Source organism: Lampris incognitus, chromosome 16 (genome assembly GCF_029633865.1).
Source record: "Lampris incognitus isolate fLamInc1 chromosome 16, fLamInc1.hap2, whole genome shotgun sequence".
NCBI lineage: Eukaryota > Metazoa > Chordata > Actinopteri > Lampriformes > Lampridae > Lampris > Lampris incognitus.
Window position 1 is genome coordinate 24,987,465 of NC_079226.1, and position 25,997 is coordinate 25,013,461.

Here is a 25,997-nt window from a genome sequence, read left to right on the forward strand (position 1 = left end):
CGTCCACATTCTCAGGAGTAAGCCCATCTGATCTTGAAATTGAACTGGCCGACATAGCCAACAAAGATATATATATGGGTATCTAAGTTCAAAAGCCTGAAAGCTGCGCTTGAAGACATCGCCCGTCAGAAAGCTGCTCTCACTCTAATCCACAATTGGAGTGAAATTGAAAAACTCCCTAGACCCGACAAACTTGTGTTTGAAATATGGAATGCAATTCCTGACAATTATGCCAACATGAAGAAGTATGCATTTGGAGTCCTGTCCATCTTTGGATCAACATATTTGTGTGAGCAAATTCTGTCAAGCTTGAACTACATAAAGCCCAAACATTGCTCCCGACTTACAGATGAGAGCCTGTAGTCTTGCATGAAGATGATAGTTACATCTTACAGCCCTGATATTGAGAAGATCTGCAGTGATATCCAGAAACAGAAGTCCCATAAACTGGTGAGAACGATACGCTTCATTGGTACCATCTCTTTTAGCAAGTTTTCTCCATGAATTATATGTGACATAGTTGTGTTGCTCATCAGATCCTGGATCGATTGCTGTATGTGACCATGGATAAAATAACTCCACAATGGATAGCCTTACACTGAATTATAGCATATCTATGTTCAAAATGCAGCTCATTGTTTGAAACTGGTCTATTTTTTCTACTTTTACGATTTAAAGCTAGCTATGTTGTGTTTATGCCTTAAATTTAATTACATTTGGGCTTTTCATCTGATTTGGCTTTTCACAAATCTAGCTGGTAAGCCCACATATGCAAGTGGATTGTTTTCTCCATTATTGTACCACTGTTTTCTCTTGTGTTTTGTTGGAAAAGTCATCCCTCACAAAAATAAAAGGGTCAACTGTTTCTTTATTACAATAGTTGCAGGTATGTAGCTGGGTATATCATTTAATAAATGCAGAAAAAAATTGAATTAATAACAATGTTAGGTTAAACTTAAAGTAACCAAATAATAGGCCTAATAAACAGCCTATCCAGCCACTTTGTGGTAGGCTACAGCACTAACCTAATGCTCATCTATACATTAGTAGCCTACTGCTGGTGCTGTGGGACTCAAATATCTTTTGTGGCTCCACACAGAATCCCCGCCCCCCCTTCCAGCCAAAAAAATGGCTCTTTACATGGTAAAGGTTGCCGACCCCTGGTCTAGTCTCTGTCTGCCACCCCAAAATCTTTTCTCATTGAATTTCCACTGATCTCAGAACTGATCAGTTTCATGCCTTCACAATGGAAATCTGTTCCAGTGACAGAAAACTTTAACCCATCCAATACTGTGTAGACACCACAGTGGCTTTTCAATATGCATCAAACCAGTCACCAGACACTTCCTGTATTTGCCTTAACCAATGAACTTATCATATTTAATTTAGCGTGTTTGTTTTAGGGCTGAAGGCTTTTGATGATCATAGAGGAAACACCACAGGCTATGGATCTGTGAAGCGCTTTCTAGTCATAGGCGTCACACTTTAAACTGCATGATGCATGAGTAATGTCTCATTTGAGATACATATTTCATTTGAGAGAATGCTTTACATGAATGCCACTGCAGAGGTACATCGGCAAACGTGACATCTGTGCAGATACGTATCTGTGTGTTTGTGTGTCATATGATTGTGTTTCCATGCTCAGATCAGAACACGATGCTCTCTTTATTGATCTAGCCTCCGTAAACCCTTCCTCCTCCCTCCAACACTCACCCCCCCAAATGCCATATTCTCCACTGACCTTGTGTCCTTCATATTGCCGCCTCTTGTTCATCTTATAGGGTCGCTGGGAGGAGAACACTGCCATGTAGTTTCCATTGGTCTGGGCAACAAAGGATTCCTCCACTGGATGTAGAGCCAGGCTGGGGCACGTGTACCTCTCCTGGAGGTCATGTGAAAGGGAAGAAGGAAAGGTATGCACTTGATCATCACTTAAATTTATTTTGACCTTTACTGGAAAAACAGCATTTTTAAACATGAATGACTATATGCAAAACAATCAATGTCCAGAAACGCTCAGTTCACATAATAACATTATGTAAGGAAACAACATTTCACGACACACACACACACACACACACACACACACACACACACACACACACACACACACACACACACACACACACACACACACATTGTCTTACATGGTATATCTGGTTAGAGACTTTGGCTGTGGTCTGATAGTCCCAGGCAATGAGAGTGCGATCGGCAGAGTCTCTGCTTACAGAGTCAGTGCTTGTTACAAATTCAGCACCGCCTTGCAGAAACATTATGTCTAAGGTCTGCTGGATCCTTGCTTTGTACACTTTCACCACCTGGAAACAGAAAATAAGACAATTCAACATGAACTCTTTTAAACTACATACATAAAACATATCATACATACACAAAACATACATAGCCTACAATCAGTAATAGATCAATTGACTACTGTTGTTATTCTATGCATCAATTATGAGCAGATTGTTTCGGGGCACATGCTGGCCATATTGTGTAACATAAATAAGAAAAATCAATGAACTTGAGCCACATAAGATCTCAGTATGCAAGAAAAATCTAAGTACAATGAGTTTATTTAATGTAATGTACATTATATTAATGCAGAGTTTTTATCATGAAGCCTTTCACCAGCCTGATTTCTCTGGGAGCAGCTCGAGGAAGGACAATGAACAGGATTGGATTTTTGTAGCTCAGGGAGGACGACAGAACTATAGTATTTCAATACTTATCATTCTTCGACCCTCAGATTACATTTTGTGGAAATGGAGTCTGTAGTGATGGTAATTTTGGTCAAGATGCCTCTAAAATTGCTTCTAGCCAGAATTTAACCACTGTACTTTGAAACTGCTGTAGCTCGACCAGTCTCAAATGAATCTCAGCAGACACTGCAGCCAGCTGACCAATAGGCTGAGCAGTAGTAGATGAGATAGTGTGTTGATTGAATGGTAAAATTGTTTGGGGCCAACAATCTAAATTAGTTCTATTGTCGATTTGAAAAACAATGGGACAGTTTGACACCATCCCCCGTGACTCCATCCACCAGCTTCAGACCACCAGCTCCTCCTCCCCTGCCATAGCAGGGGCCCAGGCTTCTTCACCACTGCCCACTTTAAAGGCCCCCACCTCCCCTACCACAAGGACGACTCTCTACATCCTGGAGAGGGGCGGTAACAGGCTGTTCAAGAGATAGAACCCCCACAAGTTAGCTGGACACGACTCTGTCCCTCCCTCAAACCTGAAGCACTGTGCCGATCAGCTGTCTCTGGTGTTCTGGTGTTCACTGACATTTTTATCACCTTGCTGGAGACATGCCATGTAACCATCCTGCTTCAAGACCTCCACCATTATTCCCATCCCTGAAAAACCAAGGACCACGGGACTCAATAACTACAGACCCATAGCTCTGACCCCTGTAGTAATGAAGTCTTTTGAGGGCCTTGTTCTGTCCCACCTTAAAACTATCACTGATCCACTCCTATACTCCCTGCAGTTTGCCTGCAGAGCCAACAAGTCTGTGGACAATGCAGTAAACATGGCACTCCACTTCATCCTCCAGCACCTGGACTCTGCAGGAACCTATGCCAGGATCCTGTTTGTGGATTTCAGCTCCACCTTCAACGCCATAACCCCTGATCTGCTGCAGAACAAGCTCTCCCAACTGCACATGCCTGACTGATCACCAATTTCCTTTCTGACGGGAAGCAACACATAAAGCCAGGGAAACACATCTCTGACTACCGGACCATCAGCACCGGTTCCACTAAAGGCTGTGTTCTTTCCCCTCTACTCTTCACCCTGTACACAAACAGTTGCACCTCCGGTGACCAGTCAGTCAAGCTCCTGAAGTTTGCTGACGGCACCACCCTTATTGGGCTCAGCTCTGGTGGGAATGAGTCTGTCTACAGGTGGGAGATTGACCATCTGGTATCCTGGTGTGGCCAAAACAATTTGGAGCTCAACGCTCTAAAGACAGTTGGGGTGGTTGCGGACTTCAGAAAGTACCTAGCCTCACTCGTCCCCATCACCCTGTGTGGCTCCTCAGTCAACACTGTGGAATACCTCTGCTTCCTGGGCATCATCATGACCAAGAAGGCACAGCAGAGGACGTACTTCCTGCATCATCATCAGTTCCATAACCTATGGAGGTCGTAGGAGCACAGCTGATGCCTCAACAAGTCTCTTCCACTGTTTATGGTGATTGAGATTGGTTGAGTCATCATTGTGTTTCAGTATGGGGAGTACCTGGTGGTCCCTATCTCCTCTTCAGGTATGGATGGCTGTTGGTTCAGAGAAACTTATCCACCCTTTTGTTTTTAGCCCTGCTGGGTGCCCACACACCCTCCTCACAACAACCCAAGGGTTGAAGTGGGGGTGCCGGTTTAGTCGCGGACGACCCGACGACTACAGTTTAACATCGTACCCAGGACCAGTACTTCCCACAGCAGCTGAAAAAGTTCAGCCCTCCAAAGCCAATGATGGTACACTTTTACACAGCCATCACTGAGTCCATCCTCACCTCCTCCATCACTATCTGGTATGCTGCTGCTACAGCCAAGGACAAGAGCAGACTGCAACGTATCATTCACTCTGCAGAGAAGGTGATTGGCTGAAAACTGCCACCCCTCCATGACCTGTATGCCTCCAGGACACTGAGGTGAGCAGGAAATATCATGGCCGACCCTTCCCACCCAGGCCACGGCCTTTTCAAAACACTTTCATCTGGCAAGAGGCTTAGGTCTATAAAAACCAGAACCTCACGCCACAAGAACAGCTTCTTCCCTACAGCAGTAGGCTTTTCTAACAAGCCCCCAGACACCCAGAGATCCTGACACTGCCACCCTCCCACCACCCACCCCCCTTCTATCTTCCCTACTGTGCTCTCTGTGTATGGAAACCTTGCATAAAACCTGCCCTACCCGGCAAATAACTCCTATTCTGTAAATAACTTCTTAAAAGTCTCATTTAACTTTTTTGTAAATACAGCTCCTGTCACTCGGTGCCAGGCATCAGGGGCAGGCACATGGTCTCTTGTGTTTCAACTCTGAACCGGTGGTGATTGCACCTTATTTTTATTTTATCTTATTTTGTATATTTTTTTAATTTATCATTCTTTTGACTTTTATGTTTACTATTTTCTATCTTTGCTATTAACTGTTAATCTTTCCCTCTTGCACCAACATCCATCCATCTGTTGTTATCTAAACTGCTTATCCTGCTCTCAGGGTCGTGGAGATGCTGGAGCCTATCCCAGCAGTCATTGGTTGGCAGGCAGGAAGACACTTGGCAATAAATACGATTCTGGTTCTGAAAGCATTTTCTCTCCTCTCTAAGGTCAGGCAACTACGTAGTCAATTCATATCAGATGAGTGGGTTTTGACCTCAGGGGAAGCAGGAGAGGATGTTTCCAATGGAAGTTGATCACATGAACAACTATAGCTTGGGTACCTGAGTTATTGGGCAACTATGACACCAGATTGCATACCACACTACTCCCTAAACCCTTAGCTTTAACCCTTGCATGGACTGTCACTAAGTTTCAAGGTAACATGGTGGAATGATCTCATGGCATCCCACTTAGGTACATTCCCATAAGTCTGTTTAACATGACTTCACACTAATGGCTTTATGTTGATCCCCAGGAAGGAGGCTCAACATTGTCCTGTTTTTGAATAGGGTAATTTCACCCCTCTGCAGAAATGCACAGCCTCAGGTTAAGACTGAAAGGCAGCCAAGATGGCATTAACAGCCTATTTGCTGTGGACCGGTTCATGCTCTCTCTCCAACCCAAATTGACATCTTTTGGCAGAACCAATCTCTGCTGTATTACAGCTAACCTCATCCAGCCAATAAGCCTTGCTATGCCCTGGTAACACGTTGTGTAAGTGAGATTCTAAGGCATTGGATAGGATTATAACATAAAGCAGGCTAATACGTTTAAGAGCAATATTGGATTCAAGCTTCCTAGGAGTAATTTGATTCTGGTGAATTCAGAAATTTGCTTTTAACATGGAATGATATCAATTGGAATGTTTTTGTTTTGTTTTTGTTTTTTAATATATAGTGACATTACCCCTATAATACAATTTGGTTGGTTCAAAATGCAGACCGTCTGGGTAGCTCTGGGCAGGAAACCGACAAAGAAACACTCCCATACCCCAACAACTCCAGACAAGGTGTTGCTGGGCAAGGCATTTCACCCATGATCACTTTAGAGGGAGCCTCTCAGTGTTTAACAGCAGAGAAATTGTATTGGATTAAAGCGCTCCCAGGTGTGAATGTGTGTGTCACCATATAAATGCGCTGCAGCATGTTACTTGGGGGGGGGGGGGCAAACAGTACATGCTCGATTAGCTCTCTCTGGATAAAAAAAAAACGGTTGTGCATAAAGAGTTGATCGAAATTCAATAAAAATATTCACTCTATAGTAAGGTTAATGAGTTTGACCTTGCAGTTGCGAGAGTCCCAGGCATTGACCACTGAACTGTAACCCCCACAGAGGAACACATCTCGGTCAGTAGGGTGAAGGGCAACACACATTAATTTGAACTGGTTGTCCAATTTCACTATCTGCTGTCCTGTGGATATGCACACACAAGGAAAGGGGAAAGAGAGAGACAAACAGATTGTGAACAAGTGTGTGTGTGTGTGTGTGTGTGTGTGTGTGTGTGTGTGTGTGTGTGTGTGTGTGTGTGTGTGTGTGTGTGTGTGTGTGTGTGTGTGAACGAGATATAACATTTTAGAAACTCATGTGTGAAAACTCTAAGTTGGATTGTGTCAATAAAAGCTTTATAATGTAGGCAGTCCTCATGCAGAAACATCTTGACTGTCAGTCTACCAGTTGGTTATAGCACGACTTTGTTAAATGTAAAGTTTTCATTGAAAAAGGCAATTTGCCACATTTTCTACTTCTTAACATCTTGAGTACTGTCACATTCCTCTTTGAAACTGACAACATTCGATAATTCCTTTGGCTCCAATAAAGGATGTGATGTGTCTCCTGTGGTTGGCAAGCCCCATTTGAAAGGCATCTTGACTATCACAGTCAGTCATATGGAGCCTTTCATGTGGAGATAACCAGTCACCAGTGAGATACAAAGCATTCCAATAATTTGTAATGCACATGGTAAGTAAACAGTCACATGGGGGACCCACCAAGTGTGTGCTGCTTTCAACTGTATTTGCAAGTGTTTGTCTTTCTCTGCTGTAGTGAACCTACTCCCTAGCTCCATTTCAATTCTCTGTCTTGATTCTACCCTCAGTGGTTCACAGCATCCCCTTGTGCCACTAGAGCCGACGAAGCAATTACCCTATCTCAGCCCCATCTCTGCCTGGGGAATATGTCTGTTGTTGCTGCTGTAGCAACTACACACAGCTGAAACTAGAAGAGTGCACTCAGTAGAGTGCAGATCCCTACCATGCGTATCTCCTCTTCTCAGGTACTCGGACTTGCCAACAAACAACCCTTTTTTTCGCCTACCGGTAGAAGAGAAACTACGGAGGCACTTCATACATATCTCCCCTTCTCTGGTGCTCAGACTTGGGCAAAAACTAGCTGAGGAGTTAGCACTCAGTTGCGGTATGAAACAGGTTGAGGTCCTTGATCATACAGTCATAACTGTGCACAAAAATTATTAAACTGACAGGCCCAGTAGTATGCGAGATTAGCAGAGGACAGAGTCACGCACACACAGACAGGAAAAAAAAACTGTTTTTCCTGCCATTATAAGAATTATGCACAGCACCCAAGTCGATTGAACAGGAAATACGGAGAAAAAAAGTTTTTAATATGCAGCGCTCAAGCTAAAAAAAAATCTACCTAATAAAAACGTTTTGCCTGTCAGTCTGTGGATGTGAAACCTCCTAGGTGGACTCTCGCATGAATGTGACCAAGTCAGGGGTACCGGAATGGGGGGGGGCAGGGGGCCATTGGCCCCCCCACTTTTACTCTCTTTCCACATTTTTTTAAAGTCAGGAATCCCTGTAGCCCAGCTAAAGCCCCTATATTGCAACACTTACGGTAAAAAGATGAATCAATCATTCCCGTCCACTCTAAGAAATTAGGTCAAATAAAGCACGCAGACATAAATCAGGAAGAATATTCACATTTTAATCCAATCAAACGGTACATTGCGACACAGCTCAAATGCATTGTAGCCTACACAGCAACCAATACAATGATGTGTGTTTGCTTTGTTTGTCTGTTTAAACCGTTAACTTAGCTAACGTCAGCTCTGCTAGCTATCAATATCGCGAACATGCTTCTGCAAAAATGTCAGAAGAACCAGAGAATAAGAGAGTAAAATAAAAAAAACAAACTAAACTATAACAGTAATGTTACACCCTCGCCGTCCACAACTCCATTGGAGCCTGGCCCCCAAATCGAGAACCAGTGCAGCCAGAACCTGAAGCAGCAGCTCCAGGACCGGGACTGCTGAGACTATTGAAACCACCAACCGTTTTGATTCTTTGACGTGTTAACACCTCAAAATATTACATGTTAACGCATCAAAAAAAAAAAAAAAAAAAAAAATATGTATATATACACTACCGTTCAAAAGTTTGGGATCACCCAAACAATTTTGTGTTTTCCATGAAAAGTCACACTTATTCACCACCATATGTTGTGAAATGAATAGAAAATAGAGTCAAGACATTGACAAGGTTAGAAATAATGATTTGTATTTGAAATAAGATTTTTTTTACATCAAACTTTGCTTTCGTCAAAGAATCCTCCATTTGCAGCAATTACAGCATTGCAGACCTTTGGCATTCTAGCTGTTAATTTGTTGAGGTAATCTGGAGAAATTGCACCCCACGCTTCCAGAAGCAGCTCCCACAAGTTGGATTGGTTGGATGGGCACTTCTTTGAGCAGATTGAGTTTCTGGAGCATCACATTTGTGGGGTCAATTAAACGCTCAAAATGGCCAGAAAAAGAGAACTTTCATCTGAAACTCGACAGTCTATTCTTGTTCTTAGAAATGAAGGCTATTCCATGCGAGAAATTGCTAAGAAATTGAAGATTTCCTACACCGGTGTGTACTACTCCCTTCAGAGGACAGCACAAACAGGCTCTAACCAGAGTAGAAAAAGAAGTGGGAGGCCGCGTTGCACAACTGAGCAAGAAGATAAGTACATTAGAGTCTCTAGTTTGAGAAACAGACGCCTCACAGGTCCCCAACTGGCATCTTCATTAAATAGTACCTGTTAGAGCCTGTTTGTGCTGTCCTCTGAAGGGAGTAGTACACACCGGTGTAGGAAATCTTCAATTTCTTAGCAATTTCTCGCATGGAATAGCCTTCATTTCTAAGAACAAGAATAGACTGTCGAGTTTCAGATGAAAGTTCTCTTTTTCTGGCCATTTTGAGCGTTTAATTGACCCCACAAATGTGATGCTCCAGAAACTCAATCTGCTCAAAGAAGTGCCCATCCAACCAATCCAACTTGTGGGAGCTGCTTCTGGAAGCGTGGGGTGCAATTTCTCCAGATTACCTCAACAAATTAACAGCTAGAATGCCAAAGGTCTGCAATGCTGTAATTGCTGCAAATGGAGGATTCTTTGACGAAAGCAAAGTTTGATGTAAAAAAAATCTTATTTCAAATACAAATCATTATTTCTAACCTTGTCAATGTCTTGACTCTATTTTCTATTCATTTCACAACATATGGTGGTGAATAAGTGTGACTTTTCATGGAAAACACGAAATTGTTTGGGTGATCCCAAACTTTTGAACGGTAGTGTATATATATATATATATATATATATATATATATATATGCATTACATATATATGTAATATATATTGTATTATATATATTACATATATGTAATAGATATACATACATATATGTTTATGTTTATATTATATACAATATAAACTAGAGAGAGTGAGAGAATAAAGCAGATTACTTTGAGTCTGTGTGTTGTTTTTGCCTTGCTCATGTCTGGCACACAAAATATTATGTGTTAACACGTCAAAAAAAATAGTGTATATATATTACATAGATATATACTATATCTATGTAATATATACTGTATTATATATATATATATATCTATAACATACATATGTTATATATTACACACATATATATATAAACTAGAGAGAGTGAGAGAATAAAGCAGGTTACTCTGAGTCAGTTATTTTTGCCTTGCTCATGTCTGGCACACAAAGTATTACATGTTAACACGTCAAAATATTACGTGTCGACACGTCAAATTTTAACGTGTTAACACGTCAAAATTTGACGCGTGATGTATGACGCTTGATAGTGTTTCCCACACCTTATCGGACTGTTCTTTGATACTTTTTTGATCATCCTGGTTGGCTGCAATCATTTCAAGAAACATGTACTGAACATGGGGGCTTAAGAAAACTTTCCGTTGCCTGAGGGCAATGCTGTGCAGTAGAGGGTTAAATACGAAAAGTAAAACAGACATATTAAGGATGGTAGCACAACCATCCTTACTGTGAAGTCTAATATGAACTTGCACTTTTCAAAAAGAAAAGGTTTGCTTCGCAACCATTTTGGTCTGACCTTATCCCTGTCTTTATCTTGATAATATAACAAAGCTGGGTAAACTGTTTACGGTCACACATTTGCGATTCATATCTACGGTTGACTCACAGTGGACAGCAACAGGAATATGCAGCACTTCCTGTTTTGACTACATCCTAGAGGAAGTTGTTACCTAATAAATTTCACATTTTTGGATTATCAAAATTCCTTTAATAACTTTTGATCATGTCGCTGCCCGATCCGAGTCAACCGTAGATGTGAGTCACGCCGGCGCACACATTCGCACGGTTGACATAATGGGCAGTGACAGAGAGCAGCGTCGGTCGAGCAAACTAGAGAGTGAGTGAAGAGAGGGAGCAGCGATAGCAGGAACAAACGATTTTTGAAGGTTTTGAATCACCGCAACCATGAGAGGTTCTTCATCATGCAGTCATAACTGCGTGCACAACAAGTTTTAAGCTAATAGGTCCAGTAGTTTGAGAGATTAGCCGCGGACAGACACGCACATGTGCACACGCACAGGCGCGCATGCAACCACACGCACAATTCTCCAGGCTATCCGCCTGGCGAGGATAACAAACCAACAGACCAAAAAAAAAAACCAACTCCATATGTGAGCCTCTGTGTGTGTGTGTGTGTGTGTGTGTGTGTGTGTGTGTGTGTGTGTGTGTGTGCACGTCCACTTTTTCTTCCTCTACACTATGCCCCATTCATTTGCAATGTTATTTGTCCATACCTTGGTTAAACTAGTAACATGTGAATAGGACAGAAAGATCTAGGCTCTGAGATGAATTACTTATAGATTAATGCATTGCTGCAGTCTGTTCTTTATTGGAAATTTAATTAGATGTTTTTGGACATGCCGTCAAGACCCATTGAGGTCAACACAAATCTTCATTATATTTCTCCCCAGGGTGCAAGTTTTGCTAAGCCATCATTTTGCTTCATTATATGAATGTTCAGTGAAGAACCCGTGCACTTCTGTAGATGATTTGGCTGTTTGAAATCTGTGCAATAACTATCAAACATCGAAATCGTGTTGAGCCATTTGCCTTTTTTGTGTGCACAGCGATTTGAAAACAAACTAAAACAAATACAGTTATTGTTACAGACATATACTGTAATATTACATACAAAAAAAGTCATTACTAACTCAGTATAAGCTTTTTACATTACATTACAGTCATTTAGCCGACACTTTTATCCAAAGCGACTTACAATAAGTGCATATTGACAAAAAAGAGCCGTGACCGGGTCTTTCTGCAGCAGGGGCATCTGAGCGATGGGGCAACCAGGCGTCCCGAGGCAGCAGAGCGAAGTGGTCGGGTGGGGGTGTAGGGTTTGACCATGGCCTGGAGATAGGAAGGAGCTGTTCCTTTCACTGCCCTGTAGGCTAGCACCAGAGTCTTAAACTGGATGCAAGCAGCTACTGGGAGCCAGTGTAGGGACATGAGAAGAGGAGTTGTATGGGAGAACTTAGGGCGGTTGAACACCAGACGAGCTGCAGCTTTCTGAACAAGCTCCAGAGGTCTGATGGCCGACACCGGAGCGCCAGCAAGGAGGGAGTTGCCGTAGTCCAGCCGGGAGATGACCAGAGCCTGGATGAGCACCTGTGCCATCTCGTCGGTGAGAAATGGGCGAATCCTCCCGATGTTATAAAAGAGAAATCCGATGCAACGTTTGCAGCAAACAACAGTTGGTCGTCCAGGATCACACCCAGATTCCTCACAGTCCGAGTTGGCGTCACCACGGTGTTGTCAATGGTGATGGCCAGGTCTCAGTGCGGGCAACCTTTCCCTGGGAGGAACATCAGCTCTGTCTTGTCCAGATTTGAGCTTCAGGTGGTGTGTCGCCATCCACTCCGAGATGTCAGTCAAGCACGCAGCAATGTGTGTCTCTACTTGTGTATCAGAGGGAGGAAAGGAAAAGATCAGCTGGGTGTCATCGGCATAACAATGGTAAGAGAAGTCAGGCGAGCAAATAACAGAACCCAGGGATGTCGTGTACAGGGAGAAAAGGAGAGGACCCAGAACCGAACCCTGTGAAATGCCTGTAGTCAGTCTGTGAGGCTCCGACACAGATCCCCTCCATGTCACATGGTAGGAGCGACCCGTCAGGTATGATGCAAACATTGAGAGTGCAGAGCCTGTGACACCCAGCCCCTTGAGGGTAGAGAGGAGGATGTGGTGGTTCGCTGTGTCAAACGCAGCTGACAGGTCCAGGAGTATCAGGACAGAGGAGAGAGTTTGGTCTCGCAGAGTGCAGTGATTCTGTCAATACAAGGAGGGCTGTCTCTGTCGAGTGACCCACCCTGAACCCAGACTGGTTGGGGTCCAGGAGGTTGCTCTGGTGGAGGTACAAAGAAAGTTGGTTAAATGTTCGAAAGTTCGAAAGTTTTGGATAGAAAAGGTAGAAGGGAAACTGGTCTGTAGTTTTTGATGTCAGAGGGGTTAAGTGATAGTTTCTTGAGAAGGGGGGGGGTGACTCTAGCAGTCTTGAAGGCAGATGGAAAGCATCCTTCCTGGAGGGAGGTGTTGATGAGGTGGGTTAGAAAGGGAAGGAGTTCAGGTGCTATAGACTGAAGAAGAGGGGAGGTGACCGGGACAAGGGAGCATGTGGTGGGGCGACTGGATGTGATGAGGTCCTCGCGGAGTTTGCCTTTTCTCCATTTGCGCTCTGCCACTCTCAGGCTCCGTCTGTCAGTATGTACTGAGTCAGAGAAGAAGATCAGTAGCAGTGTCATGGGGTAGGAGAGAGAAAGATTCAGGTGTAGGGAGGATAGAGGTAACAGAGGAAGAAAGATCAGTGGCGGAGAGAGAGCGGAGGTGTCTACGGATGGAAACCATGTGGGTAGGGGAAGGGGCTGAGGGGGGTGAAGAGAGGGAGAGAGAGTAGGACATGAAATAGTGGTCAGAGAGCTGGAGGGGAGTAACAGAGCGATTGGAATAGGACAGTGTCTAGTAAAGATAAGGTCCAGCTGGTTGCCGGCCTTGTGGGTAGGAGGAGAGGATGAGAGGTGAAGGTCAAAAAGGAGGAGAGGAAAGAGAGAAGAGGATCTAGCTTGTTAGTGTGGATGTTGAAGTCACAGAGAAGGATAAGTGCAGAGTCATCAACAGGGAAGTGTGGGACAAGTGTGTCAAGCTCCTCCAGAAACTCGCCAAGGGGGCTTGGTGGGTGGTACACAACCACAATGGTGAGTTTGACTGGATAAGAGACAGTAACAGCATGAAATTCAAAAGAGGGCGGAGAGAATTGTGGAATGGAAACAAAAGTATTTCCATTTCAGGGAGATTAGCAGGCCAGTGCCACCACCCTACCTCCCAGCTCTGGGAGTGTGAGAAAAAGAGTACACATCAGACAGAGCTGCGGGTGTGGTAGTGTTTTCTGGCATGACCCAGGTCTCAGTTATAGCAAGAAAGTTGAGGGAGAGCAAGGATGCGTAACCTGAGATGAACTCAGCTTTCGACACCACAGACTGGCAATTCCAGAGCCCTCCCGTCACCACTTGCTCAACATGAGTGGAGAGAGTGGGATAGATGAGATTGGTTGGGTCACAGCGCCTAGGAGTGACCCAACGTCTATGCCAGCCCCGGGAAGAGGAAAGGACAGGAATGCAAAGGAAACACAAAGTCTATACTAGGCACACAAAATACAGATGACTGACTGGATCTAAAAAGAGCAGTACTTGCTTGACAAAGTCCTGGCTTGAAAAAGTCGTGCTTGCCTTTGTTCAGTCTAGCCTTCGTTAAACATCAGCTTGTTTGCCAGACACTTGGAAGCTAATGCTTCCAAGTAGCAGCAGTGATTTAAAGAACACTAATTGCTAATTGTTTGCCAGGAGTGCAGACCACACCCTGGCCACTTAACACCCAATTGGCTAAAGAGGTACACTGAAAATAGGCCTATTGCCCAGAAACTGGTCACTTATGTAAAACTCTATCAAACCTCACACAATACTATCAAAACTGCAAACAGCAAGTTACCAAGGAATATATTTATAAGCTAAAAGGATAACTAAGTCAAAACAGCTAGGCAACAAGAAATATTTAAGGACACACTAGGTGAAAAACAGCTACAGCTAGAATAAGTAAATAAGACAAGTAAATAGAATAAGACAGCTACAGCTAGAATAAGATCCCACTAGGAACCAGCAGCAGATGTATAGAGAAAAGGACTAATACTCAAGCAGCTGGAATAAGTCTAATAGCAACTTGTTAAGCAAGAAAGATGATACTTACTCTATTCTAGATGAACCTGCAATTCAGAATCACTCCGGAAGTTAAAATGCACACTCAAGAAGCTATTATTTCTAATTCTCCAAACTACATTCTGAAGTAGGAAAAACAAAGGAACTGTTTTGCTGTGATGACTGCAGGTTGGAAGCATGATCAATAGTTTTCAGAATCAACTTTACTGGCTCATGAGGAGCTTGACTCCAGTTCACAGCAGGTTCTAGCACTTGCATACATGACTCACAAAAAACAAAACAAAACAAAACAAACAAAAAATAAATAAATGGAACAACAAACAGGACATTGGGGTAAGCATACATGCACAACAGGTATGTCACTACTATACAGAGTTTTGTTATGGTTCAATAATCAACAACCTATGCCCATATATATCTTTATTCATTCTCAATAATCCAGGTAAGGAAAACACAGAAAGTAGACTCAGTTTCCACTGGAGCACAAACTAGGAGTCATCAGGACGCTGTACCACCGAGCTGACAACGTCCCCAACGATAGAGCGGCGGGGTAAGGGGAGAAATCACATATTATACTGGCCATGGTTAAATGTGGTTATCCTAACTGGGCATTTGTCAAAGCCAGGAAGATGCCTAAACAGTGCACAGCGCGTCTCAGTTGCTTTTAAACCTCAAACCATGCTGTGCCAAAAATTGGTCCACCCCAAGGATTGGGTCCCCCGGCACAAACTGCTATCTACCAAGTGTCCTATTTACATAATAAGTGTCCATTCTTGCACCATGTTGTTAACTGTTCATGAGAGAGATGACCTGTGAGTAAAAAAAACTGTTCCTATGTCTGGTGGTTTTGGTGCGCATTGTTTTGTAGTGCTTTACAGAGTTCGAAAATACTGTGCCCTAGGTGTGGGGGTCTATGCTGATTATGCCTTCCCGTTTCTGGGCTCTTGAGGTGTACAAGTCTCGCAGGGATGGCAGGGGAGCACCAATTTTTTTTTTCTGCTGTCCTTACTGTTCGCTGCAGTCTGTTCCTACCCTGTTTTGTTGCTGCTCCGAACAAGACCATGATGGATGTGCACAGGACAGATTCAATGACTGCAGTGTAGAATTGGCTCAACAGCTTCTGTAGCAGATTAAATTTCCTAACTTGCCACAGAAAGAATATCCTCTGCCAGGCCTTTTTGAGGATGGAATTGATGTTGGTTCACCCACTTCGGGTCTTTGGAAATGGTAGTTCACAGAAACTTGAAGGTCTCCATGGTTGACACAGGGCTGTTGGATATTGTGAGATGGAGCAGTGCTGAGGGGTGCTTCCTAAAGTCCACTGTCATCCTCACAGTCTTGAGCATGTTCAGCTATAAGTTGTTCTGACTGCACCAGAGGGCCAGCCGCTCAACCTCCCGCCGATATGCAGACTCATCACCATCCTGGATAAGTCTGATGACCATACGTTGTCTGCAAACTTCATGAATTTAACAGCTGGGTCCTTGGAGGTGCAGTCGTTGGTGTAGAGGGAGAAGAGCAGTGGGGCAAGGACACATGGATGGATGGATGGATGGATGGATGGATGGATGGATGGATGGATGGATGGATGGATGGATGGATGGATGGATGGATGGATGGATGGATGGATGGATGGATGGATGGATGGATGGATGGATGGATGGATGGATGGATGGATGGATGGATAGATAGATAGATAGATAGATAGATAGATAGATAGATAGATAGATAGATAGATAGATAGATAGATAGATAGATAGATAGATAGATAGATAGATAGATAGATAGATAGATAGATAGATAGATAGATAGATAGATAGATAGATAGATAGATAGATTATTTTATTAGCCACATGACCAAGGCCAGTGGAATTTGTTTTTGGTATGCTTTACACTCTGCAGCACAATACATACATAGACAACAACAGACACTCCACATATTATCACGAACAATACAGTTACACAATAACAGAAATAAACATATCAGGCATAACAGGTGAATGGTGGTGTTTATGCCAATGTCGTGTGAGGAGGGGACTACAGGGAGGAATTCAGAGTCCTGATGGCTAGGGGAAAAAAACTGTTTGCGAAGTGTTTAGTTTTAGTTGACAGTGACCTGTAGTGCCTCCCTGAGGGAAGGAGCTGGAAGAGGTGATGAGCAGGATGTTAGGGGTCAGAGGTGATCTTCCCTGCTCGCTTTACAGTCCGGATAGCATGTAGAGATTCAACTGAGGGGAGTGGGTTGCCTATGATTTTGGATGCCTTGTTGACAAGCCGCTGCAGTTTTTTCCGTGTTTGACTGTCCGTGCCATCGTATCATACTGTAATAGAAGATGTTATGATGGACTTGATAAGGGCTGAATAAAACAGAACGAGAAGTTGATATTTGATCCGGTATTTTTTAAGCTGCCTAAGAAAGTAAAGTCGTTGTTGAGCTTTTGCAATGATGTGTTCAGTGTTAGTTTTCCACTTCAGGTTATTGCTGATGTATGTTCCAAGGAATTTAAAAGAGTCGGTGGTGGTGATGGGGTCTCTGTTCATTTGTATGGGTGTTTTAGGATTCGGCATGCATCGGAAGTCAATAATGAGTTCTTGGGTTTTGGCTGTATTAAGCAGAAGATTGTTGTTTGCACACCAAGTGACAGCTTGGTCTACTTCAGTGTGGTACTGGGTTTCATCATTGTTGGAGATGAGGCCTACAATGGTTGTGTCATCTGCATATTTTATTATTTTAACAGAACTGTCCATGGATGTGAGGTGGGTGGTGTGACGTGAGAAGAGCCAGGGAGAGAGAACACAGCCCTGAGGAGCACCTGTACTGAGGGTAAGAGTGTGTGAGGTTAGGTTATTAACCTTCACCCTCTGTGGCCTGTTCCACAGGAAGCTCCGAATCCAGTGGCATATGGCTGGGTCAATGTTCATATCCAAGAGTATGGTAAAGAGTTTGAGTGGGTTGATGGAATTGAAGGCGGAACTAAAGTCTATGAGCAGGATGCGTGCATAGGTGTTTGGTGATTCCAGGTGTTGCAGGGCATGGTGCAGGCTATGCTAACTGCATTCTCAACAGACCGGTTGGCTTGATAGGCAAGTTGATATGGGTCCATCATTGGGGAGGTGCAAGATTTCAAATGTGACAAAATGATGCGCTCAAATGCTTTCATGGCCACAGAAGTTAGGGCAACTGGTCTGAAGTCATTGAGGCAGGTGATCTTTGAGGTCTTTGGCACAGGAATGATGGTAGTGAGTTTGAAGCACTGTGGGACTGTACATTGACTTAAAGAGGTGTTAAATATGGTGGAAAATATTGGGGCCAATTGTGCTGCACAGTGGCTCAACGAAGTAGGGCTGATGCCGTCTGTCCCTGATGCTTTCCTAACGTTCAGCTTTTTGAATGTTGCTCTCACCTTATCCCCCTGGATGCAGAACGGTGGCATTGGAGAAAGAGTAGGGGGGGGGGTGGCTGGTGAAATAGGTTTATCAAACCTTGCATAAAACGTATTTAATTTATTTGGGAGGTTATGGTCATTATCTGGAAGGGAGCAGGAGTGTTTTTTGTAATCTGTAATTTCCTTAAGTTTTTTCCATATTGCTCTGGAGTTACTGGAAGAGAACTGTTGTTTGACTTTTGTTGCGTAGCTGGACTTTGCTTTTCTTATTGCAGCATGCAACTTATACTTGGCTGCTCTGTACTGATCCCTGTTTCCGTTTTTGTATGCCCAGTTCTTTTCTTTGTGTAGGAGGTGGGGAGCACCAGTGGGGAGATGGGGAGCACCAGTGCTGACTGTCTGTATACCAGAAGTGACTTCCCCCAGCCTCCCTGCTGTTTCCTGCCTGTCAGGAGGCTGGTGATCCACTGAGAGAGGGTGAGCTGGAAAAGTTTAGAGGAGAGGATTTCTGGAGGGATGGTGTTGAATGCCGAGCTGAAGTCCACAAACAGAATCCTTGCATATGTTGCTGGGCAGTCAAGGTGTTGCAGGATGTAGTGTAGTCCCATGTTGACTGCATCATCCACTGACCTGTTTGCCTGGTAGGCACTGCAGGGGTCCAGCAGGTGTCCTGTGACAGTCTCAATGGGCCAACACCAGTCGTTCAAAATACTTCATGACTGCAGACATCAGAGCGACAGGCCTGTAGTCATTCAGTCCTGTGATGGAGGGTTTCTTGGGGACTGGGATGATGGTGGAGTGTTTGAAACAAAAGGAGACTTCACACAGTTCCAGTGATCTGTTGAAGATCTGCATGAAGACTGGAGCCAGTTGGTCACTATAGGCTTAAGACAGGATCAGGAGACACTGTCTGGACCCAGGGTTTTCCTCGTCTTCTGTCACAGGAAAAGCTGGTTCACATCCTCTACACGTATCTTGAGTGTAGCCTGAGTATCAGGGAGAGTAAGAGGGCTGCCAGAGGTGTGATGAGGACTGTTGTTGTTAGGCTGGAGTGGGTGATGAATTTGTCCCTCTCAAATCTGCAGTAGAAGATATTCAGGTTATCGGGCCAGGTCTTTGTTTGCTTCAGCATGGGGGGATGGTCTTCTGTAGTTTGTGAAGTCTTGCAGGCCCCTCTACACTGATGCAGCTGAAAACCTGTTTTTCAGCTTTTCAGTATAAATTCTTTTAGCTACTCTGATCTCCTTTTTTCAGTGAATTTCTGGCCTGCTTGTACAGGGCTCTGTCCCCACTACTGTAAGCATCCTACTGCTTCCTGAAACATTGCAACCAAAAAGAAACAAAAAAAAACCCTTCTTGCAGTTCTTTAATACACTATGTGGTGCAACCTGGACACGTCGTCAGTAATGAATCTGGGTTCATCAGGTGTTTTGGGTCTTAACATCAGACACCCTCACCCAAGCAGCCCAGCCAGGGGTGATCAAGCCCCGACTTGTGTCCAGGTAGCGCATTACATCACGTGTCACCCCTCTTCACCCAGAGCCAACAGGAAGCCTTTTCTGCAGCTTCCAGGATGTTCCTAATCGCTCTTCTATGCAGCCCACAAATCCCCAAGAGTCCCAGGACCCGGTGTGGAGACTGGCATGCAAAGCCCCTGCAGCTCACTTCAACCGGCTCACAGTGGGCCTTCCACCCATTCCTCTGACACTCAGCTACCAGATCTGCATATCTGGCTCTCTTCCTTTCTTGCACCTCCTCCATCCGATCTTCCCAGGGGACAGTTAGTTCTAGCAAAAACCACTTGCTTGGTTGCCATGGACATCAGGACCCTGTCTGACCTGAGTGTGGTAGCTGTGATGGTGTTTGGGAACCTCAATTGTCTCTCTAGGTCAACTACGAACTGCCAGTCCCTTGCTGTTGCAAGCAGCCCACCTTGGGCCTTTGGCTGGAGCTGGAGCTTCTCCACTGCTTGAACAAAGGCAATGGTGCATTTTATTAGGTCTTGCTGCTTGCTGTAGCTGAACTCAGTGCAGATTGTCTGCTACTGCCTGCAGAACTTGGTCATGGTGCCAACAATGCCACCCCTCTCCCAAGGCCTTTGGACATCAGTTCAGGATGTGCTCCAAGGATCCCCTTTTCTGGCAGAGTTCGCAAGAACATGAGTCCACTGGGCCCCTGCTGAACAGGTCAACACCAGTCATTTGAAAGACTAAATGACCACAGACATCAGTGCAACAGGCCTGTAGTCATTCAATCCTGTGATGGAGGATTTCTTGGGGACCAAGATGATGGTGGAGTGTTTGAAGCATGAGGGGACTTCACACAGCTCCAGGTATCTGTTGAAGATCTGCATGAAGATTGGGACCAGTTGGTCAGTACAGGCTTTAAGACAGGATGGGGAGACACCATCTGGACCTGGTGCTTTCCTGGTCTTCTCACAGCCGGCTCACATCCTCTACATGTATCTTGAGTATAGCCTGAGTATCGGGGGGGGGAGAGTAGGGGTCTGCCGGAGGTGTGATGGGGACTGTTTTTGTTGGGCTGGAGTGGGTGACGGGTGCAAATTTGTCCTTCTCAAACCTGCAGTAGAAGACATTCGGGTTATTGGGCCAGGTTTTTGTTTGCCTCAGCATGGGGGGATGGTCTTCAGTAGTGTGTGATTTCTTGCAGGCCCCTCCACACTGATGCAGGGTCATTGGCTGAAAACTTGTTTTTCAGCTTTTCACTGTAGCTTCTTTTAGCAACTCTGATCTCCTTTGTTGGTGAATTTCTGACCTGCTTGTACAGGGCTCTATCCCCACTACTGTAAGCATCCTGCTACTTCCTGAAACATTGTAGAAAAAAAATGTAAAAAAAAAAACCCTTCTTGCATATCAAGATCCTAGAGTTTGGCTTATTAACAACCCAAATTTGCATTTCCATTTTTTTATTTGTTTATTATTGGTGGCCCTGGTACAGCTCATCGACTGCACTGGGAGAGCAGCAATCATGTCAAACTGCATCAGAGGTAAATGACAGTGTTATAACAGACATGCAATGTGAGGATACCTTGCCCAAAAATATGTGACTGCAATGAGGTTTTTTTTTCCCCTAAGCATACGGTATTCATAATTTGCAGAGCATTGCTGGGATAAGACTGAGGATCATGTCAAACAAATAAGTCTTTGACAAGATGCTTTGAAGAAAACATCATTAAGGATAATATGACAATCGAATCTGACAATGGGGTGGCGATACAAAGAGGAAAAAATACACTATTTTGGCTAGAGGCTGTCTACAGTCAGCTTCATCTAAATCAATTAAAGAATGTTGTGCTTAAAAACAAAACAAAAACATTGAGGGGCTTAAACATAATTAAGCCTGAAAGGGTGCAACCAAAAATTGCCTCCCTGGTAAGCAATAAAGGGGGGAATAGTACATAAGGGGCCTGGTAGGAACCAAGCAAGACTAAAAGCCAGCAGCTCCTCAAAGACTGCGTCAAAAATAACACCTCAGGGTTCAGCGGTTGTTCATTAATTCATCTAACAAACAGACCTCAAACCAGAACAGTCTTAGGCAGTTAGCCCACAACAAAAATGGTGGCACTTCATTACACACTCATTGCAAGATATCCCTACCATCTCTTTAAGAAAGGGGAATGAGTCACAGCTAATAAACTGCACAAAAAAGTGGACCTCCTTTCATTTAATTGTGGACTAGCTTGACCCCCTTTATTCGATCACATTGATACGGTTTTAACAGGCTATTTCTTTTGGCTTGTGCCTGTCTGGCAGTGAGCCTTGCTTAATTGGCTTACCCGTGGTGATACTGAGGAGACGATCTATCATCTAGATTCAAAGCTCATGTTTGGAGAGAAGATGAGAAATCAACATTCTTCCCATAATAAATAAGGCCTGGTCATGTTTTAATTAAGCAAGATTAATTAGCTTGGTTGAGAGGGAAGATAAGGGCATGCTGCAGCGAACCCCCCCCCAACCCCCACACCACCACAACTTTCTATCTCTGTAGTCCTTATAAAACAACTGTGTGATCTTACCATAGAGCTGGGAAAGGATGACTATGCGAGGGGGGGACTTTAGTGATGATTGGGATGACTTGGATAAGCCCTCAGAGCAGATGTGAATGGGGCTGAAATAGCTATTCTGCCTCATTACTGGATCTACCAAAGCAGGGTGCTTTGATCTAGAGATGGTGTTGTCATTGCACATAGGCTTAGGTCGGATACACAATACTTGATTCTCAAAAACCATCCACAAAGAAACATTGGGAAACTGGGGTGAATATCCTACAGCATCTTTTTTCCCCCCAGAGAAGTCACTTCTTTTGCTTTACCTTGATTTAAGAAATTATTAAAACAGCTAGCATGTCCTTTGTCCAAGGTAGGGCTATTTTCAAGAAATATTGCATCTACTTCCATAAAAAAGCAGGTTTCGTAGACTAAAAAAAGTCTCAAGATTTGGTGTCTATAAGTTCTAAGCTACAGGGAACTAAATAGGCTACTTTAACTTTCTTTTTTAAATTTTTTAAAACTTTTTTTAGTATTCAAATTATGGCTCATAAGTCATGAGCACTTAATAGTTCTGTCCTTTGGATAGAATTTGCTTGTAAAAGCTAACACTTGGGGGCGGCACAGTGGCGCAGTGGTTAGCATGGTCGTCCCACAGCAAGATCCTGGATTCGAGCCCCAGGGTTGTCCAATCTTGGGGGTCGTCCCGAGTCGGCCTCTGTGTGGAGTTTGCATGTTCTCCCCGTGTCTGCGTGGGTTTCCTCCAGGTGCTCATGTAGGTCAGGTGAATTGGCCATACTAAATTGGCCCTTGCTGTGAATGTGTGTGTGTGTGTGTGTGTGTGTGTGTGTGTGTGTGTGTGTGTGTGTGTGTGTGTGTGTGTGTGTGTGTGTGTGTGTGTGTGTGTGTGTGTGTGTGTGTGTTGTGTCGGCCCTGTGATGGACTGGTGGCCTGTCCAGGGTGTCTCCCCACCTGCTGCCAAATGACTGTTGGGATAGGCTCCAGCATCCCCACGACACTGAGAGCAGGATAAGCGGTTTGGATAACGGATGGATGGATGGATGGATAGATGTAAGTTCTAAGCTTACAGTGTGGTTTCTTGTAGCTCAATGGTATGCACACAGCATCAGAGATTTGATGCCCAGTGAGGTCTCCTGTACTAAAAACGCATACACGCAATACACGCATAGTACTATAAGGTACTGCAGATAAATATATTCACTGGAGGTAACAGCATATGTAGCATGCTGTTAGTTGGGCCAGCATGGCAGATTATTGCATCAAAGAAAAATGAAATACAACAATGGTTTAATTTCGTACAAAGCTCCATCATGCAAGTAAAATATTGTTATGGCCTTTAGCAATATCCATTAATCATCTTACCCAAATGCAAAATAGTGTGTGTGTGTGTGGGGTGGGGGTGGGGGGTGGTAATGCACCTGGCCACAACAACACTGGTGCTCTCTGTGTATTATTGGTTTTTGGAGAGCAAGGACAATCCACACTCTGCCAGTGCCTTCAGGAATCTGGGCAGGATACTCATTCTACTTACATCCACATCCACATACATACACATTCAGACACACCAATCTGTGACAGCCTGTGGCTATGTGGGCATGTTTTGCTAAGTCAACCTCTGCCAATCATCTTGGCCAAGGACAGCCTTGAAAGGGCTGGGCAACAGATGCCACTTCACACTAATGCCCTTCAGATGAAATTCATTTATTCCACTCCCCAGCTCTCCCTCGCCCTCTCTGTTTCTCACTCTGAATGTATTCTGCCTCTTGCAATTTGTTTCTCTTGTCGTCTCCTTCTTCATCGCCCTCTCTCCCCCCACACTATATTCCATAACACTGCTCTGTCTCACCATACCCTTTTCTCCCACTCCGGAACGCTCCTCAGGTGTGATAGCCTGTCTAAGGCCCAGTGAGAATGGATATAGAATGCTACAAATTAAACTGGACACAGGAACTCCTGCAGATGGGGTACCCACTTACGATGGCCGGGCAAAATAGGGACACAGATCACAAACATAGTCTTCCCTAAAGTATAATTTTTTTCTGCACATACCAGGAGCTGCAACTTTCATTTAATGTATGCTGCAATGAAACACAGAGTCCTGGAATTAAAGTGCTAGACTCCCACATATAATTCATCATCTCGCTTCTCCACACAGCCCATCTTACAAATCTGGGCCTAGTTGCCATTTTTGTCACACCTGTGAGGCTCTATGAAGAGTGTCAAAATCCAGCGATTCACATTAACTTGAATTATAGCCTGATGTCCTGAGCACTCCCCACTCAGCTCCTACACTGTTCCATGGTCTATGGTAGAGCCACGGACCCACGGTGGTAACACATGCATTGTATGAATCGGAGACAGATAGCGAACTTCACTGGATAGATTATAATAAATATCATCCCCATCTTGAATTGATTTTAAAATATGTCATTGGCAATAATATAAATTTCATGTGCTCACATTAAAAGCATACTGAGAGCTAGTGGTTACTCTCATTGCTAGCTGCTTGCTGCTAGCCCTCTAGCAGTCATCGCCAGGGGAGGCAGGGCATTCAACCTGCGTTAAAGACATCAAGTTTAGATGTACCCAATAGCCTAACAAGGCTGTAGTAGAGATGGTACAGCAGGAAGAAATACTTGTCTGCAACTGGTTGCTGCTTCAAATTTAATTTGCATAAAGTTAACTTTGGTTCAACTTTTAATCGACACTCTGGGCGTTGGCATCACACTGCTCGCTGCTGCCATGGCGTCAACTGCTCCTCGTCACCAGCTCTCATTGAAAATGAATGACTGCTGCCTGCTTTTGTTGTTCATGACACTTTTGGTGTGTGTTCAGAGTTAGAATAGGGGAGCTAGTGAGAGAGCCTGTGATGGGTTGCCATGCTGTGCGGTGTTGAGATATTTGAACAAAAAATATGTCAGTCAGCATTTGAATTATCAGGAGGATAACCTGGTGTCTATCCTCCTTCATGTATCCAAGCAATATAATTATCTACATAAATAGAAACAACAATCAAGGTGAGTAAGTCCATTGCCCACTCAAAAGCTTTGCACACAAAACATTGTACAAAAGTGTTTGAGAGATGAGAACATACAACGGCAATATCAGGTTCTCCTACAAACTAAACTGGCAGTGAGAGATGGATATAAGTCTATGTTTTCTATTTCCTGTATTGCCATTGGAACTCCATGCTAGTTTTATAGTGCTCGTATCAGTTCATTCGCAGCCAAGTCTTTGAAGAAACAACATGTGAAAAGCTTATCAGGATGTTGGAAAGTTTCTTCAAGCTACAATGTTTTTAATGCCCAAATTAAAATGAAATATGAATCCATCTGTACAGCTAAAATAATAAATGTGAAAATTAGAATAAATGTGGCTGGACCTATCACAGTACAAAGTTTAGAATATGACTGTCAGAAGTCTGTGTGACTGGGCTGATTTCTCAGCTGGAAAACAGCATACCAATTATATCTTGAACACCTCTAAAACTGAATTCAGCACTTAGGCCTAACACTTTATCCAAAACTTTTTGAAAGCTTGTTCTTAGGTGATATGATTTATGATTTTTGAAGGCCCTGCATACTCTCTGCACATGTGTATTCTATGTATTCTGTGTATACCCGATTAAAAAAAAAGAAAAAAGCGCAGTGTTGGATTGTTGTGGATACATACCTTCGTATGAGAGCCCTCTGGGGAGCTGTCATTATTTGAAAACTCACATGGAAGTCTAAGTAGTATGGAAGTCACATACTACTAAGTGAGAAGCTGGTGGCAACTGAAGTATGAGACCAAAATAAATATTTGTTTATGACTGTGGTTGGTGACGTCCCTATATAAAGTCACACTGGCTGC

The 25,997-nt window shown here is 43.8% G+C and overlaps 1 protein-coding gene across 3 annotated transcripts in view; it reads right to left on the bottom strand.

Annotated features, from left to right (window-relative positions):
• Positions 1-25,997, bottom strand: part of wdr25 (WD repeat domain 25) — a 46,278-nt gene that overhangs the window by 4,107 nt on the left and 16,174 nt on the right. For 2 of the 3 annotated variants that reach the window (XM_056296219.1, XM_056296218.1), the window contains exons 4-6: positions 6,451-6,581; positions 2,151-2,321; positions 1,745-1,885 (exon numbers count right to left, since the gene is read on the bottom strand). In XM_056296219.1, the coding sequence (XP_056152194.1) occupies positions 1,745-1,885; positions 2,151-2,321; positions 6,451-6,581 (443 nt within the window). The remainder of the gene's footprint in view (positions 1-1,744; positions 1,886-2,150; positions 2,322-6,450; positions 6,582-25,997) is intronic. The other variant, XM_056296220.1, reaches the window with a different exon arrangement.